At 40.8% G+C, this 19,556-nt stretch overlaps 1 protein-coding gene across 8 annotated transcripts in view; it reads right to left on the bottom strand.

Moving 5' to 3' along the window:
* Window positions 1–10,071: 10,071 nt before the first annotated feature.
* The window catches only part of CLIP1 (CAP-Gly domain containing linker protein 1), a 182,491-nt gene continuing 173,006 nt past the window's right edge, over window positions 10,072–19,556 (bottom strand). For all 8 annotated transcript variants that reach the window (XM_089662035.1, XM_089662028.1, XM_089662029.1 and 5 more), the window contains 3 exons: window positions 17,704–17,759; window positions 14,645–14,772; window positions 10,072–12,899 (listed from right to left, as the gene is read on the bottom strand). In XM_089662035.1, the coding sequence (XP_089518161.1) occupies window positions 12,671–12,899; window positions 14,645–14,772; window positions 17,704–17,759 (413 nt within the window). In that variant the 3' untranslated portion in view covers window positions 10,072–12,670. The remainder of the gene's footprint in view (window positions 12,900–14,644; window positions 14,773–17,703; window positions 17,760–19,556) is intronic.

The raw sequence follows: 19,556 nt of genomic DNA, 5'->3' as shown, positions 1-19,556 counted from the left end.
GTCTCCCAGGACAGTATCAAGAGCATGGGGGAGATTCCAGGAGACAGGGTGTTACTCTAGGAGAGCTGGACTAGTCCGTAGAAGGTCCTTAACCCATCAGCAGGACTGGTATCGTCTCCTTTGTGCAAGGAGGAGAAGGATGAGCACTGCCAGAGCCCTACAAAATGACTTCCAGCAGGCCACTGGTGTGAATGTATCTGACCAAACAATCAGAAACAGACTTCATGAGGGTGGCCTGAGGGCCCGATGTCCTCTAGTGGGCCTTGTCCTTACTGCCCGGCACCATAGAGCTCAACTGGCATTTGCCATTGAACAGCAGAATTGGCAAGTCCACTACTGGCACCCTGTCCTTTACACAGATGAGAGAAGGTTCACCCTGAGCACATGTGACAGATGTGAAAGGGTATGGAGAAGCCGTGGAGAACGTTTTTCTGCCTGTAACATCGTTCAGCGTGACAATTTTGGTGGTGGGCCAGTGATGGTCTGGGGAGGCATGTCCATGGAGGGACGCACAGACCTCTACAGGCTAGATAATGACAGACTGACTGCCATTAGGTATCTGGATGACATCCTTGGACCCATTGTCAGACCCTACGCTGGTGCAGTGGGTCCTGGGTTCCTCCTGGTGCACGACAATGCCCGGCCTCGTGGTGAGAGTATGCAGGCAGTTCCTGCAGGATGAAGGAATTGATACCATTGAATGGCCCCCATGCTCGCCTGACCTAAATCCAATGGAACACCTCTGGGATATCATGTTTCGGTCCATCCGACGCCGCCAGGTTGCACCCCAGACTGTCCAGGAGCTCATTGATTCCCTGGTCCAGATCTGGGAGGATATAGCCCAGGACACCATCTGTCATCTCATTAGGAGCATGCCCCGACGTTGTCAGGCATGCATACAAGCACGTGGGGGCCATACAAACTACTAAGGACCATTCTGAGTTGCAATGAAATTGCAGCAAAATGGACTATCCTGCTGCATAATTTTTTTCACTTTGATTTTCGGGGTGTCTTTTGAGTACTGTCCGTGATATTTTTTTTTTATTTGCAATGACATAAAATTTTTAGGACAAGCTTTCGGGGTATGTCCCCTTCTTTAACCGCCTCCCGCCCGCCATATAAGGAAATGACGGGCGCAAGGCGGTTCTCTCATTCTGGGAGGACGTCATATGATGATCTCCCACTCTACCTGCGTGTGCATGGCTCTGGGGGTGCGCAGTGTGGCGAATGGTGGTGCGCTGTGTCCTTCAGACACAGCATATCACTGATCAACGGAAAGAGCCGAAGATGTCGGCTCTGTTATGTGATCAGCTGTGTCCAATCATAGCTGATCGCATGTAAATAAGGAAATGCCGGTTATCGCATTTCTCCCCTCGCGAGTTGTCCACGCTGACAACTTGTGAGGAGAGGAGAGCCAGTAATCGGAATTCCTCAGAGGGGACATGTACACTGATCATCAGGGCACTGATGATCAGTGTAGCCCCATCAGTGCCACCTGTAATTGTCCATCAATACCAGCTGTCAGTGCTCATCAATGCCACCTGCCAGTGCCCATCAGTGACACATCAGTGCCTACCAGTGCACATCAATGCCACATATCAGTGCCCATCTGAGCTGCCTTTCAGTGCCACCTGTCAGTGCCACTTATCAATGCCAGTCAGTGTCACCTATCAGTGCTCCCAATCAGTGCCACCTGACAGTGCCAGTCAGTGCACACCTATCAGTGCCATATATGAGTGCTGCCTTTCAGTGCCCATCAGTGATGCCTGTCAATGCACATCAGTGCCACCTACCAGTGCCTCATCAGTGCCGCCTATCAGTGCCCATCATTGCAGCCTCATTAGCGCACATCAGTGAAGGAGAAAAATCACTTATTTACAAAATTTTATAACAAACTAAGAAAAAACTTTTCCCCAAAATTTTCAGTTGTTTTTGGTTTGTTTAGAAAAAAAAATTAAAAACACAGAGGTGATTAAATACCACCAAAAGATAGCTCTCTGTCTCAAAAAAATGATAAAAATTTCATATGGGTACAGTGTTGCATGACTGCGCAATTGTCATTCAAAGTGCGACAGTGCTGAAAGCTGAAAATTGGCCTGGGCAGGAAGGGGGTATAAGTGCCCTGTAGGCAAGTGGTTAAGGTTCAAGTATTCCCACAAAATTTTTTGCAGAATGTTAAAAGAAAATCTCTCTCTCTCCTACAAGACACAACTAATTTTCTGAACAAGATTAACAACATACAGCAATTACCACCAAATACACTTCTAGTCACTATGGATGTAGTATCCCTGTATAGTAATATCCCTCACAATGGCGGATTAGCTGCATGTCACAGATCCTTATCATCCTCACCAAACCATAAATACACTGCTGAGGATGTTACACAGCTCATTGAGTTCATACTTACACACAACTACTTTGCCTTCAATAATGACATCTGTCTTCAATGTATGGGTACTGCTATGGGAAGTAAAATGGTACCCCAATATGCAAATTTATTTATGGCTGACTTGAAGGAAACATTCCTGAACAGCATGCAACAAAAACCATACAGATACTATTGCTATATTGATGACATTTTCATCATATGGACAGATGGTGAAGAAAATCTAAAACTATTTTACTCATTGATCAACACTTTTCACCCATCAATCAAACTAAAAATGGAATACTGGAACACTCATGTCAACTTCCTAGACACAACAGTATACATCAGGGATGACAAGCTTCACACCTCAGAACACCCCTGCCAATACTCTATCACTTTCTGTCCCTGCTCCCAAAGCCACTACTACTGAATTGCCATTGTTCTCAAATGACACTTCAGATGGGGAACCCCACTCCAAAATACAACCTCCCACCATAGCCACTAATGTGCCCATGCCTAATCTAGCTCATCACTCTATTACCCCTTCTCCTCCTATAACCGCTACTATGCCCATGCTCAATTCAGTCCACCACCCTAGAGCCGACCCCATCCATTTTCCAATAATGATCGCACTGACTCCCCTCCCATCTCAGATACCCATGCCAAAGATCATCCCCCACAAATTCCATCCATCCTCTCCCATAGATCAGACACACATGACCATGACATGTCCACCAACATAGCCACCGTGTTCTCTTGAGGAATTGAATTCAACCCCATTCCCACCCCTCTGTCTTTTTTTTTATCTCTAAGTCCCCCTCCTAGGAAAAACCCAAAAAGAAAACTCACAAAAGAGGATGCAGAGGGGGACAAAAACAAAAACAAATCCAGAAGTCTGCAGAACATTTGCAGACTATAAAAATTTATTTACATTATTTAAAGACCTCAATAAATTTATTAGACTACTTACCATCAAAAGGTATTATCACATCCAGTCCCTCAAGGCAGATTCTGCCCTGTCTGACATCGACATTTCCGCTCCACCATCCCCTCTTCTACCACCTGATAATGACCTTGACCAGGATATCCTTCTCATACTTCAACAACTTCATGATGATAATTAAGTAGATTAACTAGATCTACTTACTCAACATCTAGCCAAGTCTCCACCCATCAAGCATACTAATCTAAGACCCAAATCTCTTTTTTTCCCATCCCACTCTAAAGGTCCCTTCTTAGAGACCTTTTATAAAGTTGTATACTCTGATTTACTCAAACTATGCAATAATAAAACCTTTCTACCAAATAATCTCACACCCCCAGAAAAAACAGCCCTCAATAACCTCATGGAAAACACCAACATCATCATCAAACCCGCAGACAAGGGTGGTGGTATAATCATTCAAGACAGAACCCAATATATAACTGAAGCCAACCGATTACTTGTAGACCTCTCCACCTACTGTATGTCAAACTTCAAAAAGACCCCTTACTGGATTTCCAACCAGTAGCCAAATCCTTAGTGGATTCTGCACTCTCTCAGGGTGTAATTACCAAATTAGAGGCCTCCTTCCTACACAAAACCTACTATAAGACCCCCTATTTCTACCACCTCCCCAAGATTCACAAAAGCCTCACAAACCCACCTGGTAAACCTATAGTCTCCTCTATTGACAACATCACCAGCGGGTTCTCCCAGTATGTAGATTTCTTTCTACAACTGTTAGCCTAGAGTCTGCAGTTCTACATCAGAGATGGAACCCACCTCATACAATTACTCACACCGTACAGTTGGACCTCTACATATGTCTGGGTCTCTTTAGATGTTAGTTCGCTCTACACGTTCATCCCACATGATTTGGGACTCATAGCAATAAAACATTTTCTGTCTGACGATCCCTTGATTAACCCAAAACAAGCTAACTTTATTCTAGAGGCGACAGAATTTTGCCTAACACACAATTATTTCAGCTTTGATGGCAATTTCTTTCTCCAACTACAAGGGACTGCCATGGGCGCCAATTTTGCACCATCCTACGCCAATTTAGCCATGGGCTATTGGGAACATCTGTACATTTGGCACAACAACCCATTCATGGCACATCTCACCTTTTTTGGCAGGTATATAGATGGGATTATCATCTGGGACGGGTCCCCGTCACTCATTGATGATTTTGTCACGTATTGCAACAATAATCCCTTTGGCCTGTAATGGTGTGAACCTCCTGCGCTCCCAAGTGTTTTTAACTAAAATAAATATGTGTATAAATCCCAAAGGGAGCTGCTAACATTAAATCATATACCAGTGATTATAATAGATAAAAAGTAATAAGGAATGCAGCGCTACATTCAAATCATAAAAATATGTGAATGTGGGATCCCAAAATATCATATAAATTAAATAAATGTGACAGTGTTAAAAATATTAATAGGTGCTCATCAAATAATACCATCAACACAAATATAATAGATAGCTCCAAACATGTGAAAAAACATATGAAAAAAACATATCCATATATATGCATAAAACAAACCTACACATATATATGATATAATCACACGTGCCTGTTGTGAAGTGAAATAACCATAATAATGGTACAAACAAAAATGTATCTCAAAGTCCAAAAATTATTATTGGTGACAAAACAGTAAACGGTGCTTCCAAATAATGCTGTTAGTGACCACAGGTGAAACTCGTGCAGATTTCTGAGTGTGTACAAATCTGAGAATCCAACCACCATCTGGATTAGCCTCTCACCTCATCCCTTCGACCCTTGCGGGTCAAAGAGCAGTAGTGGATCCCTCTCACGGATCCTCCAAGCACCAAATCACTCCAAAGGCAGTTTTCTCAGAATTTAGTATTCCCACTGTCAGGAATGGACTGGCCAGATGGTGGTTGGATTCTCAGATTTGTACACACTCAGAAATCTGCACGAGTTTCACCTGTGGTCACTAACAGCATTATTTGGAAGCACCGTTTACTGTTTTGTCACCAATAATAATTTTTGGACTTTGAGATACATTTTCGTTTGTACCATTATTATGGTTATTTCACTTCACAACAGGCACGTGTGATTATATCATATATATGTGTAGGTTTGTTTTATGCATATATATATGGATATGTTTTTTTCATATGTTTTTTCACATGTTTGGAGCTATCTATTATATTTGTGTTGATGGTATTATTTGATGAGCACCTATTAATATTTTTAACACTGTCACATTTATTTAATTTATGATATTTTGGGATCCCACATTCACATATTTTTATGATTTGAATGTAGCGCTGCATTCCTTATTAATTTTAATCCCTTTGGCCTACACTTCAGAAACTAAGACCATCTATAATTTTTAGATCTAGAGCTCAGTCACGCCAATGGTCAGATAATTACCAAAAACTACACTAAATCTACCTCAGGAAACTCCTATCTACACTATCAGAGTTGTCACTATCCCACCTGGATAAACAACATCCCCAAAAGCCAATTCTGCCGCCTCCACCAGAACTGCACAAGATTGACAGATTATGAAGAACTCAGTGTCACCCTAAAAAATAAATTTGCGGAAAAAGGATATCCCAAACAACTGGCAGATGAAGCATATACTTTTTACCTGTCTGGTAAACCCAATAAAAATAGATCTGTTGAGGATCCCTATCTCACAGTCAGATTTACTACTAGATCCCATGGGAGAAATATCCTCCATAAACATTGGAATATTTTGCTACAAGACCCCCATCTGAAAGATGCTATTCCCCCTAAACCCATCATTACATACAAAAAAGCCCCCAATCTTAAGAACAAAGTAGCTCCTAGCAAATTATCTGTTCGATCTGATCATGCACCCTCATTATTCTCTACCCCCATCCTAGGCATTTTCCAATGTCGTAAAGCCTGCTGTAAAACATGCCATTTCATCCAACAAGGCCAAAAGGGCTTCCATCACAAAGGGAAATACCACAGATTTACTGAATTCTACAACTGCTCATCCTCCATTGTTGTTTACTGCCTCAGGTGCCCTTGTGGCCTCCTATACATGGGCCGTACCACACGTACCCTGCGTTGCAGGTTTGGTGAACACTGCCGCCTGATTGAAGGGGGTAAGGATGAGCATAGTGTCCCCCGCCATTTTTTAGAGACCCACAATAAATCCACTGTGGGACTTCAGGTTTGGGTTGTCGAGATCACGCCATGTGATCTCTCAGAGGTGGAGTGTTTCCACAGGCTTTGTCACAGGGAGACTTTTTGGATACATGCCCTCGACACCCTGTCACCCACTGGCCTTAATGAGGAGTTTGAGATTGCCACCATAATATAACCTGTTTTCTGCAACACCAAGCATTTAGTCATATATCCCATATCCTCTATGTCTGCACCTCGCTCCTACATGTGTGCACATTCGGTATGTAACCATCATTATACTAATGGTGGACCGCATGGTAACCTAGAAATCACTCTCCATATATCCATTGCGTTGCTGTGGTCACCATAGACTATGCAATTTTATTTACCAATTTCTTCTCTTTGACACCCCCTATTGCCTACTCTATACAATGCACCCACAACATATCACTATCCACCCCCCCCCACAGGATTATCCCCCACCAATAAAACGCCATAATTCTCTCATATACAAGTATGTAAATTCTTTTACATGTAGTTCCTTTTTTAGAGACACCAATTTTTATCTTATTTATTTACCGGTTTCCCATTAGAGTGCTTTTTTCCCCACCCCCCTCTCCCCACCTTTTTTTATCTAACCCCCCTTTGTCGAACACGCATTTTATATATATATGTGTCCCCCTCCCCCCCTTCTTTTTGTTTCGTTTTATCCATATATTTTTCCCCCCTTTTTTCTCCCAAAGGCCATATCACTGTTGATAATTATCTCTGTGCATTATAATGATTCCATGTTTTATGCTTTCATGTTAAGCCCGAGTTTTTTAGTTTTTTAATTGTGATCACATGCATTGTATCCCATTGCCAGTGTCAATGTATCATCCTCCGGCTCACAGACGGCTTTCTTGCTGCTCTGGGACTGTTCCCTGCCTATTTTCCCTGCCCCCGGTCCTGTCCATCATCTGCTCTCTGTCTACAAAGGCTCTCCCACTTGCCAGCTCCTCCCTGCCTGATGAAAGAGAGCGCCGGGCGCATGCTCAGAAACACGTCGCACATTGATGACGTCAGACGTCTATCGTGACCGACCTTGAACATCTTTTAATTAAATACTACTACAGTACACACTTAAATGCACTGTGTTCCTTTTACCGCAGAGTACGCTTCGCTCCATCACAGCTTGCCCTCAATGCCTACTGGACTATCCCTGCGCATTTGGAACTTCATACCGCTTACATGGATTACCGCACCATGCGCCTGTCATTCTCCTTTTGCAGAATACATTTTGGCCTAAGTTGATGAAAAAAAACAACTTATTTGCAAAATTGTATAACCATCTATTTGCTTGAAAAAAATATATAAAAATTTCAGTTGGGTACATGCTGCATGACCACGTAATTGGCATTCAAAGTGCGACTAGTGCTGAAAGCTGAAAATAGCCCTACACTGGATGGGGGTGAAAGTGTCTGGACTTGAAGTGGTTAAACAAATCCAAATGTGTCATTCTGTCCTTATGGATTCTGGGTTGATCAATTCATCTTTATACATACGTACCATCCACTCATTAGCACTATGCCCCTTAACAACAGTATTATTATTATTAAACTCCTCTGGGCTTGAGAGTGATGTGAATGGTTCATTGTTCTCTATATAGAAATGCAACCCATATACAGTGAAGGAAATAAGTATTTGATCCCCTGCTGATTTTGAATGTTTGCCCACTCACAAAGAAATGATCAGTCTAAAAATCGAATGGTAGGTGTATTGTAACACAGACAGAATATATATATATATCATACACCCAGGCTCTTAACTGTAGCAGATAAATTACAAAACGTTTATATATTCATACATTATAATACTCTTAGATTGTAAGCTCCAAGGAGCAGGGCCCTCCTAATCCTCTTGTATTGAACTGCATCGTTACTGTATTGTCTCCCTTCATAATGTAAAGTACTGAGCAAACTGTTGGCGCTATATACGTAAATCCTGTATTATAATAATAATATTACACGAGCCAATATACCTGGGACATTAACCACTTGCCTTCCAGAGGATTTACCTCCCTTCCTGACCAAGCCATTTTTTGTGTTACGGCGTTGCATTACTTAACTGACAAGTGTGCAGTCATGCAATGCTGCACCCAAATTACATTTACATATTTTTTCCCCCATGAATAGAACTTTCTTTAGGTGGTATTTGATCGCCTGTGCGTTTTTTATTTTTTGCACTATATACAAAAAAAGACCAACAATTTTGAGTAAAAAAAAAATATTTTTTACGTGTTGCTATTAAACATATCCAGTAAAAAAAAAAATGTAATCATCAAATTTCGTCATAAATTTAGGCCAAAATGTATTCTGCTACATGTCTTTGCTAAACAAGTATCACAATACGTGTAAATTAATTGATTTATGTGAAAGTTATAGCGTTTACAAATGGCGATATAGATTCTGGAATTTTTTTTCTACTAGTAATGGCGGCAATCAGCAACTTATTGCAGGACTGCAGCGGGCATTTGGATACTGGGGGGGGGGGGGGGGAATGACTTGGTGTCACTGACATCCCTAGTGACACCAATAGAGTGATCAGTGCTAAATATAAAGCACTAACACTGTACTAATGGCACTGGGCAGAAAGGGGTTATCATCTGGGGCAATCAAAAGGGGTTAACTGTGTGCTGTGTGAGTGCTTTCCACTGTAAGCACACTGCTTTGTATGGCTCTGCTATGCAGAGCCATACAAAGCAGCATGCTGGCGCTGACAGGGGAGAGAACTGTATTGTTCACATACAGTTCTCTCCCTCCGTCTGTAATACTCAGCGATCATCGGGTGCCAGCGAGTAATCACCTTCCGGGACCCAGTGATTGACAGCCGAGGCCGCGAATAGCAGCACGCGCCCCCTACCCAGAAGTGCAAAATCACGTATATATAGTAGTATTTCTGCTATAGGACGGCAGGAAAGCAGTTAAGAGGGTGCAGATCACTGTAATTTACTAGCCTGCTCTATAAACATACAACTGTTATTGATGGTTGGTACTGGTATGGGAACAAATGTTAGCAGATCCCCTACAAAGATATGTCACAATTCAGACATCAGTCAGAGCAGGATCTACAGTCAGTGACAGCTGCTGGCATTATATAGCTTCCCGTTTACGGTTTAGACCTGCAACAGGATCCGGCACAAGAAACTCTTCCAGTTTCAACTTCCTTTTTGGCTCAAAGATGTCTTTGACTGAATGTCAAGAAATCCAAGGCAGCTAGAGCTGGAAGTGATAGTTGGTTGTGCTTACCACTCAGGCCAAAGATTCCTAGACCTCCCCTGCTATTCCAAATCCACTCCAAAGCATGAGTTTTGTTTGTCAGTTTGTTGAATGGTGCTCAGACTAGATGTTCCATAACTGTTCTCTATGGCATACCTGATGTTGTATGAAGTATGTACTGCACACATTAACAAAGAATGGGCCCGGTGCTGTATTATGTATGTACTCATATAACAAGGCATGGAAATTCACCAAAATGCAATAACTCAGACAGAGCCATGTCCTGTGTCAGGGAAACCTATTAAGCATTCCAAAAAAAAAGTGTTTTTTCATTATCAACTTTATTTTTTTCTGACGTACCATACCTCTATAACATTGCCCTGAAACATCCACAAACCAGTTACGTTAATACGGCCTTAATAGCCGTTTACAAAGTCGTCCATAGAAAGCCAGGTACATAATTCTCAATATAAGAAACCCACTTAAGAACAAACATATTACAAGAACAATAAATATGTACTAGATATTATTACATCAAATTAATAAAAAGATTTGTTTTAATTATGTTTTGAACCTTTTATTTGGATAGAATATGTATATTTACATTCATCCATTCTTACATCCACTATACATTTCATATGCAACAGTCAGTTCATATACATATTCAAGATTTTCTTGTCTAATTATTAACTTACTCTATTAACAAATTTTGTACAGTAATAGCATAAGGTGACAAGTACACCATTGGTTTGATATGAGGAAAGATGAATTTGAGAAAAAGCAAAAAAGACAAAAACCAAAATGATCATTTTAAAGAATTCTTGGTTTATAAAACCCAGTTCCCGTTTAAAAATGATAATCATCTTTCTTGAATAAAATTTTTGCATGACATTGCAAATTGGTTGTGAGAGTATCAGAGGCACAAACGGATTTGTACTTGAGGTTTTAGACTGACTTGATTGCCAATCTTTTCTGCCCTGTAATTCCCATTGGCGTTTGGAATGCAGAATTGAAGGGGCTTCAAATCTTTTTAAAGTGCTGCTTAGTTTGAAACGGATGATGTCCCTGGTTCATATATATGATTTGCAAGGGTGGGCTGATGGTCTGAAAGCAGTAGCCTGCTGCAGCAGACGAGGCAGGGTCATACATGTTCCATTCTGAATCACGCAAATCACAAATAGCAGATTGCCTGTGTTTATACTGTCTTCTCAGTTACCAAACTGAAAAGAATCAGCAGCTGAGGTTATTTAAATAAACGTAGTATCACTGTTTTACAGTTTGAGAAAAGCAAAGGCATCTGTCAGGCATAGTCATTTTAATGTTTTCTTTTTTTCATATGCATGCAAAATGTTTTTTTTTTAATATAAATATAATCAATGCATGTTTGCTTCCAAGTATCATTTGTAATGATATACAAGCTATACTTGTTCATCACAGGTTCCTGCTTTGCTACACAACGGTTGTGCTTTACTGCTCCTTCTCACAATGCAAGCATGAGAGTCTGCCTACCAGCAGAAATCAATGCTCTTCCTATGTGGCTCATACAGTATCTTATCTCAACAGTTGTTAAGCTGTCTGGCTGAGTAATCGCAGTGAGATATAGGTTTCACTCTACAGGCAAATCTCTATATATGCAAAAAAAAAAAAAAGAAAATACATTATGCAAGTGCAGCAATTTCCTCTACTAATTGCAGAGTGGTTAAAGTAGACCTGTCATACTCCTAGGTAGTTCAAGCACTGCATAATATGAAAAAATGCACCATGATAATACTTTTAGTGAACACCACAATTTACTGATTAATAAGGAAGCTCAGGAGGTGAAGGGAGGCAGAGTAAAATTTTCTACATCCGATTACTGTTTTTACTGACGATACCTTTGTTTTATGTAACATAAGGGAAAGCCTGAACTGCAAAGAAGTTTTAGTCACGAGTGAAAGTGTTTGCTTTCAGAGCCAACATGAGTAAAACTTGCCATACATAACCATACATACAAGTGCTGCCATAAGGAGCCATCTCTGGCACAGTTGACAGATCTGCATGAAAAACATAATGCAAGTGACATCTCTAGTCAAGTGCAGAGAGATTAAAGATGATTCCAGATTACGTTTTCTTAGCCTCTGTCATACGTTGCATTCAGCTCCTTCTACCAATGCAAATGTTGGATCTATAGATGTCTTAAAGATACATCTAACTCGCTGGCAGCAGAAGCTGAATAATGTAACAACTGCACAGCAGATTTTTTTTAATTGATAGAATTAGAATATGAAAGTTGGTGCTACTCTGAAATCACAACCACCTCACCCCTTCCCACCCTCCTTGGGAAAACATACAACAAATAAAATATAAATACTTTAGTTTTCTTTCAACACTGTACTGTTACAACCTTGTTTAAAAATTGTAGAATTATTTCATATCCCACTCCCGTGAATACTGATAGTGTTATGGCAAACATGTTAACTATCCTGTATTTCTTCATTGTTCATTTTTAATGGTTTTGTCCATATTTATCAAAAGCATTTGCAGCAGTGGTGATCCCCAATACCAATATTTGATCTATTTAGTCATCACTCTTGATGTTAGCAAGGAGAAAAAAAAAAGGAAAATGAAAGCCTGATACTTAAATTACATCCAGTGTCACATGTTAAAGGCATTTTAAATGTAATTATGTAAATCTAATAGTGCAAATATGAAACAGAGCATTATCATACATGTACTAACTTATAGTGAATCTTAAAATAAAGGCTGACATTGCATGAGGTTTCAAACGCAGGTCACTGTGCAAGCCCTTAAATGGTATAATGATGCAAATGCGGATTTGATTCTTTAAAAAGTTCAGTCCCAGTTCAGCCAATAAAAGGAAATGCTGGTGAGGTTGGTAAATACCAATACAAGAGAAGACCAATAGCTAAAGACTTGTGACGTTAGAAGGTCTCATCATCATTGCAGGTGCTTGTCCAGTGGCCAAACACCTCACAGATTTCACAGTATGGCCTCTCTTCTTTTCTGTTTCCATGGAAGTTAGAATGAGGAGGAGAGTCAGGTAACTGAGTCTGTGTCGGGCAGTCTTCTGTATCATGCAGGTCAAAACAATCACAAATATCGCAGAAAAGGCGAGGGGGCACTTTTTTCTTGGCTTGTGTGCCATTTAAGCTGAAAAGAAAAAAAAAAAAATCACACATTAAACTCAGCAACCACAAGCTATTAATCTCAGTCCAAAGTACTGAAAAAAGTTCCATAACATCACATAAAATTTTATCCTGTCGAATGATCCTATAGATCAGGGGTGTCAAACTGGCGGCCCCCTACAAGTCCCATCATGCCTCTGCCGCTTGGAAGTCATGCTTGTAACTGTCAATCTTGCAATGCTTCAAGGGACTTGTAGTTTGGCAACAGCTGGAGGGCAGCCAACTTGACACCCGTGTTATAGATTATTACCACAGGTCACCGTCACACTTCCTTCATCCTAAAATGGCAGTTAACATAGAAAAACTGCATACAGAGAAACATTACAGAAAATGTTAAGTACTCTTATTTTCTGGATGGCCAGGTTACTTTGCAACCCCAAATGTTATCAGCAGTTCTGCCACAAAGTAATCTGAAGTTACATTAAGGACCCATGTACACGGGACACTTCTGAACGATGGAAACTGACTGTTGGAAAACGTAGGTTAAAAAACGTCTGTTTAGCTGCGTTTGCATAACGCGTTTATGTGCAGTTGCGTTTCGAAGCATTTTTTAAAGCTAAGCACAGGAGAACCTCACAAATGTCCAGAATGCACTGAAAAGTGGTAAATTATTAACTATTTCAGACTGTTTCAGAGAAATACAGAGAGTAGAAGCAGAGACAGCAGTATGTGTTGAGATTATCCTAGGTGTGAGTTGCTAATTTTTTTTTCGTGTTTCCAAGGGTGGGAAAGGTGTCTGGTGGAGTTAGTCATTAAGGTCACCTGGCAGGGGGTCTTCATGAGGAATTTGAGGTGTGAATGGTCATTAACATATCTTTTGTTTCCAAGGGTGGGAGAGGTCTGAGGTGTGAATTGGTCATTACAATGTGTGACAAGCTTGGTAGGAACATCCTGTGTTCAGTGTTTTCTCCATCTGAGTACCTTGAAAACGCTCTGCATGCATTTTTTTATGATGAAAAAAGGAGCTGGACAGCATCGGGAACTGGAAGAGTTAAAAAATCTATTTTCAAACGCAAGCGATTATAAACGCGATTTGCTGCGTTTAGCCGCATTTAGCGTTTGAAACACTGATAAAATCAACTGCTGAACGCAAGTTTTCTGCATTAAAAAAAATGACTGTAAACTCAAATGCCTGTAAACAACTGTAAATGAAGATGTGTACATGAACACATAGGAAAACATTAGGGTGAGTTCAGGGGCTGCTGAAAAAAACACCGAACAGCTCCTAAACGTGAGTTTATCAGCTGCAGTGTACATGAGCCTTTATGTGTATGTGCATTCAGAATGTTTTGCTAGAGACAAAGATGGATGAAGTTGGGCAAAGTTTACAAATGACATGCTATTAAGTTCTTTTATTGTAAATTCCACTGCAGTAGTCTTGCCTTGCAGAGTAATAAACATATGTCTCTGTACTGGGCCCTCGGTAACCTGCAATGTGCCACCATCTATGATATGGCTAGGGTGATTCCAGCAGCCATTTTGTCTAGGCAAACAGAGCCTCCTGTGTGGTAAATAGATTGGCCAAAGCAACTTGCAACATTTGAAAAGAGGTAGAGCCAGGAACACACAGTAAAATGAGCACTTATTTGGGGATGTGGGGCAGTAAGTATGGTGACAAAGTTCTAGAAAAGGTAATTAAAGCAAACATTATAGATTATAACTGTCAACCGAATTCACATTAATACATTTCCATAAAATAATTTCCAATACCTGTCATGGTTGTCCAAATCTTCTACATTGTTCCCATTTAGTGATGCTTCAACCATCTGATCAATCTTCAGTTTCAAATCATCATTTTTTCTTTGAAGGTCAACAATTACAGAATTCAGAAAATCAACCTACAGGTAAACAAAAAATTTTTTATTATTGACAATATACTAGTTCTATTAAGAGAGTCATTTTCTTAGTAGTTGATCATATTACTTTAACCACTGATGTGTGTTTTTGTTGTGTGGATCTCTCCTAAAATGTGGTAAAACACTTTTTGTTTTGTATGTGTATAACTTATGCAGTCTTGAAGGCCACTAATGAAGACACACACACCATCTTAATGTAAACCCTTTCAAGACATGGTGGGGAAGCTACTAAATTAACAATATGTTGTTATATTAACCACTTCAAGTCTGGACACTTTCACCCCCTTCCTGTCCAGGCCAATTTCCAGCTTTCAGTGCTATCACACTTTGAATGACAATTGCGCGGTCATGCAACACTGTACTCATATTCATTTTTTAGCATTTATTTGAGACTGATACAACTTTAGTTTGGTGGTGTTCATTCACCACTGGGATTTTTATTTTTTTGCTATATAAATGAAAAAGTCCAAACATTTTGAAAAAAAGTGTTTTTCTTATACAATTTTGCAAATAAATAATCTTTCTTCATAAATCTTGGCTAAAATGTATTCAGCTATCTTTTTAGTAACAAAAAAAATAACCCAAATTAGTTTATAACCAAAAATTATAATTTTTCCAAATTTCTTTTACATTTTTTTTATATTATTTTTTTTTTTAAACATACTGTCACCCTAGCAATACAGTGTCACCATAGTGACATTTTACTACTTGTGGGGGGTGATGAAGATTTTTTTTTTACAGATTGCTTTTACACCCATAAAGGCTGTAAAAGCAATCATTTCTCCCTCTCTCTGGCTAGATTCTTGCAGCCGTTGAGAAATACTGTGCAAGCTGTGATTGGTCACAGCTTGTCACATGGTACAAAGCTGTTGTGAATAGCCTTGTACCATGTGACCTCTGTGATCATTCTCAACTTTCACTAGTAGTAAGCAATGATGCCAGAAGTGACATCTTGCTTACTACTATTCATGTGATCACTGATTGGTCCGTACAGCGATTGGTGTTCCGCTGTGTCCGGCACCGGATCGCGGTGCTGCACACTCCCAGGGCGCACGCACAGGCAGGGAAGCAGAGAGGACGTTTATAAACGGCCACCCGCTCCTGCACTGCTCTCATCCAGCCATTTATGTACAGTGGGGCAAAAAAGTATTTAGTCAGACACCAATTGTGCAAGTTCTCCCACTTAAAAAGATGAGAGAGGCCTGTAATTGGCATCATAGGGAGACCTCAACCATGAGAGACAAAACGAGAAAACAAATCCAGACAATCACATTGGCTAATCTGGAAAGAATTTATTTGCAAATTATGGTGGAAAATAAGTATTTGGTCACCTACAAACAAGCAAGATTTCTGGCTCTCACAGACCTGTACCTTCTTCTTTAAGAGGCTCCTCTGTCCTGCACTCATTACCTGTATCAATGGCACCTGTTTGAACTTGTTATCAGTATAAAAGACACCTGTCCACAACCTCAAACAGTCACACTCCAAACTCCACTATGGTGAAGACCAAAGAGCTGTCGAAGGACACCAGAAACAAAATTGTAGGCCTGCACCAGGCTGGGAAGACTGAATCTGTAATAGGCAAGCAACTTGGTGTGAACAAATCAACTGTGGGAGCAATAATTAGAAAATGGAAGACATACAAGACCACTGATAATCTCCCTCGATCTGGGGCTCCACGCAAGATCTCACCCCGTGGGGTCAAAATGATCACAAGAACGGTGAGCAAAAATCCCAGGACCACACGGGGGGACCTAGTGAATGACCCGCAGAGAGCTGGGACCAACGTAACAAAGGCTACCATCAGTAACACACTACGCCGCCAGGGACTCAGATCCTGCAGTGCCAGACGTGTCCCCCTGCTTAAGCCAGTATATGTTCGGGCCCGTCTGAAGTTTGCTAGAGAGCATTTGGATGATCCAGAAGAGGATTGGGAGAATGTCATATGGTCAGATGAAACCAAAATAGAACTGTTTGGTAGAAACACAACTCGTCGTGTTTGGAGGAGAGAGAATGCTGAGTTGCATCCAAAGAACACCATACCTACTGTGAAGCATGGGGGTGGAAACATCATGCTTTGGGGCTGTTTCTCTGCAAAGGGACCAGGACGACTGATCCATGTACAGGACAGAATGAATGGGGCCATGTATCGTGAGATTTTGAGTGCAAACCTCCTTCCATCAGCAAGGGCATTGAAGATGAAACGTGGCTGGGTCTTCCAACATGACAATGATCCCAAACATACCGCCCGGGCAAGGAAGGAGTGGCTTCGTAAGAAGCATTTCAAGGTCCTGGAGTGGCCTAGCCAGTCTCCAGATCTCAACCCCATAGAAAACCTTTGGAGGGAGTTGAAAGTCCGTGTTGCCCAGCGACAGCCCCAAAACATCACTGCTCTAGAGGAGATCTGCATGGAGGAATGGGCCAACATACCAGCAACAGTGTGTGCCACCCTTGTGAAGACTTACAGGAAACGTTTGACCTCTGTCATTGCCAACAAAGGATATATAACAAAGTATTGACATGAACTTTTCATATTCACTAAATACTTATTTTCCACCATAATTTGCAAATAAATTCTTTCCAGATCAGCCAATGTGATTGTCTGGATTTGTTTTCTCATTTTGTCTCTCATAGTTGAGGTCTCCCTATGATGCCAATTACAGGCCTCTCTCATCTTTGTAAGTGGGAGAACTTGCACAATTGGTGGCTGACTAAATACTTTTTTGCCCCACTGTACATGGGCCGGACGGGAAGTGGTTAACCCATCAAATCTTCAGGAAGCTGTAGATAAACATTCAATGAAGATAGAAGTGTTCTGAGTATATTGATGGATATGTGAGTTGTCAGTACATACTTCTCATATTTATCAAACTGTTTAACTATAACCTCCTTCTCTGAGGATTTTTTTTTTACCTGGCTTTCCATGGATGTCTTATCCTCCTGGTACTGGCTGCTGAATGAGGCATCGCCTAAGTTCAAGAAAATTGTAAAAATTCTTCAGTGAAAATATGGAATATACAATATAAAGTGAATTAAAAAACCTGGCTACCAAGATAATCATCTCACAGCATCATGAGCTCAGCTCACTTTCGTCACTCATTAAACATAGCTCCAGAAAACCGCCCAAAAAATTAAGTGAACGTAAATACCAACAATGAACTTCTCTTACTTGCTCCCTTTTGGTCTGTTAAATATACCATTTAAAGTAGAACTATAGCCAAAACGTTTTTCCGTTTTGGATAGAGTAAGGGAGGGTTGTCCCATAGCCAAACAGGAAGGGAGAAATAATCGCCACAAATTAAGGGAGTCCCTTGGAGACCCCCAGGTCACCAGAACTAGTGTCCCCATTGGAAGATTTCCCCTCTATTACTTTTCTGGGGACAACCCAAAATTTGGAGTTTTCTTTACTGCCACTTGCGATGATAATGGTAAACAGGACAAACAGAGAGGGTGAATCTCCCTAACGGGGCACAGACAGAAATAAAAACCTGACAGATGTTATAATACATCTCCACTCCATCCAAAACTAAAAAAAAAAAAAAAAGTTTTGTCTTTAGTTATACTTTAACATTTTTTGTTAGGTCTGTTTGAGGAGTGCAAAAAAATACCTGTTGATCTTGCCAGAAATCTTGTCAACTGTGGTTTCTTGTGATATCTGCTGACTGCCAGCACTGTTCATATTGTTGTGTGTGGATTACAGAACACCCCCCCCCCCACCCATGTTATGACGATAAAATGGGGGAGGGGTGGGGGGTTGAGGTGTTCTGTCCTTTAAACATACTTCTTGTCCTAGGATGACAATGCAATTTCTATATAGATACAGTGTGGTAAGATAGTGTTTCCCCCATAGGCCAGGAAGTGTATTACTGGCAAGAGGAGAGGAAGAGGCGATCTGTAGCCCAAGCATAATTCCCCTCCAGGAGTGACAATTGTTTCTAGTCTCGCTAAACACCGTTCTAGTGCAGGCAGAGTTTTGCTAGTACCCTTTAAACCAGGGGTAGGTAACATTTGAAAGGTGGAGATCTACCTGAACATGAAAGAGATCAAAGATCGCCAGAGTTTGCCGCCACCCCCCCCCCCTTTTTTTTTTTAAAGCAATTAACTAGCAAGGCCTAACTAAATAGTAAGGAAAACTTTAAAAAAAGTCATTAGGGCAGTGGTCGATGTGTGGACAGTGTCAGTAGAGTAGTGGACGGTGTCAGTAGGGCAGTGAACGAAATGAGCAGTTTTTTTTTCTTTTTTTCAATTATTATTTTTTACTAATTCTTAAATTAATTTTTTTTAAATTTTTAGAAGATCCAATGGGGGGGGGGGGGCTTCGGTAAAATACCAGGGGTAACAGATCCCTGATGTCTCATGTTTGAGACAGAGAAAAGGACAGAGGATAGTGAATGGATGGAAAGTACAATGAGGCTTCCTGCTCATTCACAATCTGAAGCATAGTAAACACAGTTTACTATACTTCAGTTGTAAATGAAGACAGTCAGTGATCGGTACTGATCACTGACTATATCCATTCAGAAAAAGACGGGGCCGGTAAATTACATATTTACCAGCTCCTTCCCCTGCTCTCAATCCTGGCACGTACCCTGCAGCACCCGGGGGAAGAGGATTTCATCTTCATTCTACCAATTTGCATTGCATAATTGGCAGATCAGAGAAATGAACTCAATATTTACCAACTCTGTCTAAAACGTCTACCCACCCACAGTAACTTTGTGAAGCTCTCATTTATAGTCTAGCCTGCTAAAGTGTCAAGCCAGGTG

This window comes from Staurois parvus, unplaced genomic scaffold (assembly GCF_062004578.1).
Source record: "Staurois parvus isolate SC_StPar_1 unplaced genomic scaffold, SC_StPar_1.0 ptg001418l, whole genome shotgun sequence".
Classification (NCBI taxonomy): Eukaryota; Metazoa; Chordata; class Amphibia; order Anura; family Ranidae; genus Staurois; species Staurois parvus.
Note: the sequence above shows the minus strand (reverse complement) of the source record. Positions and strands in the feature narration are given on the sequence as shown.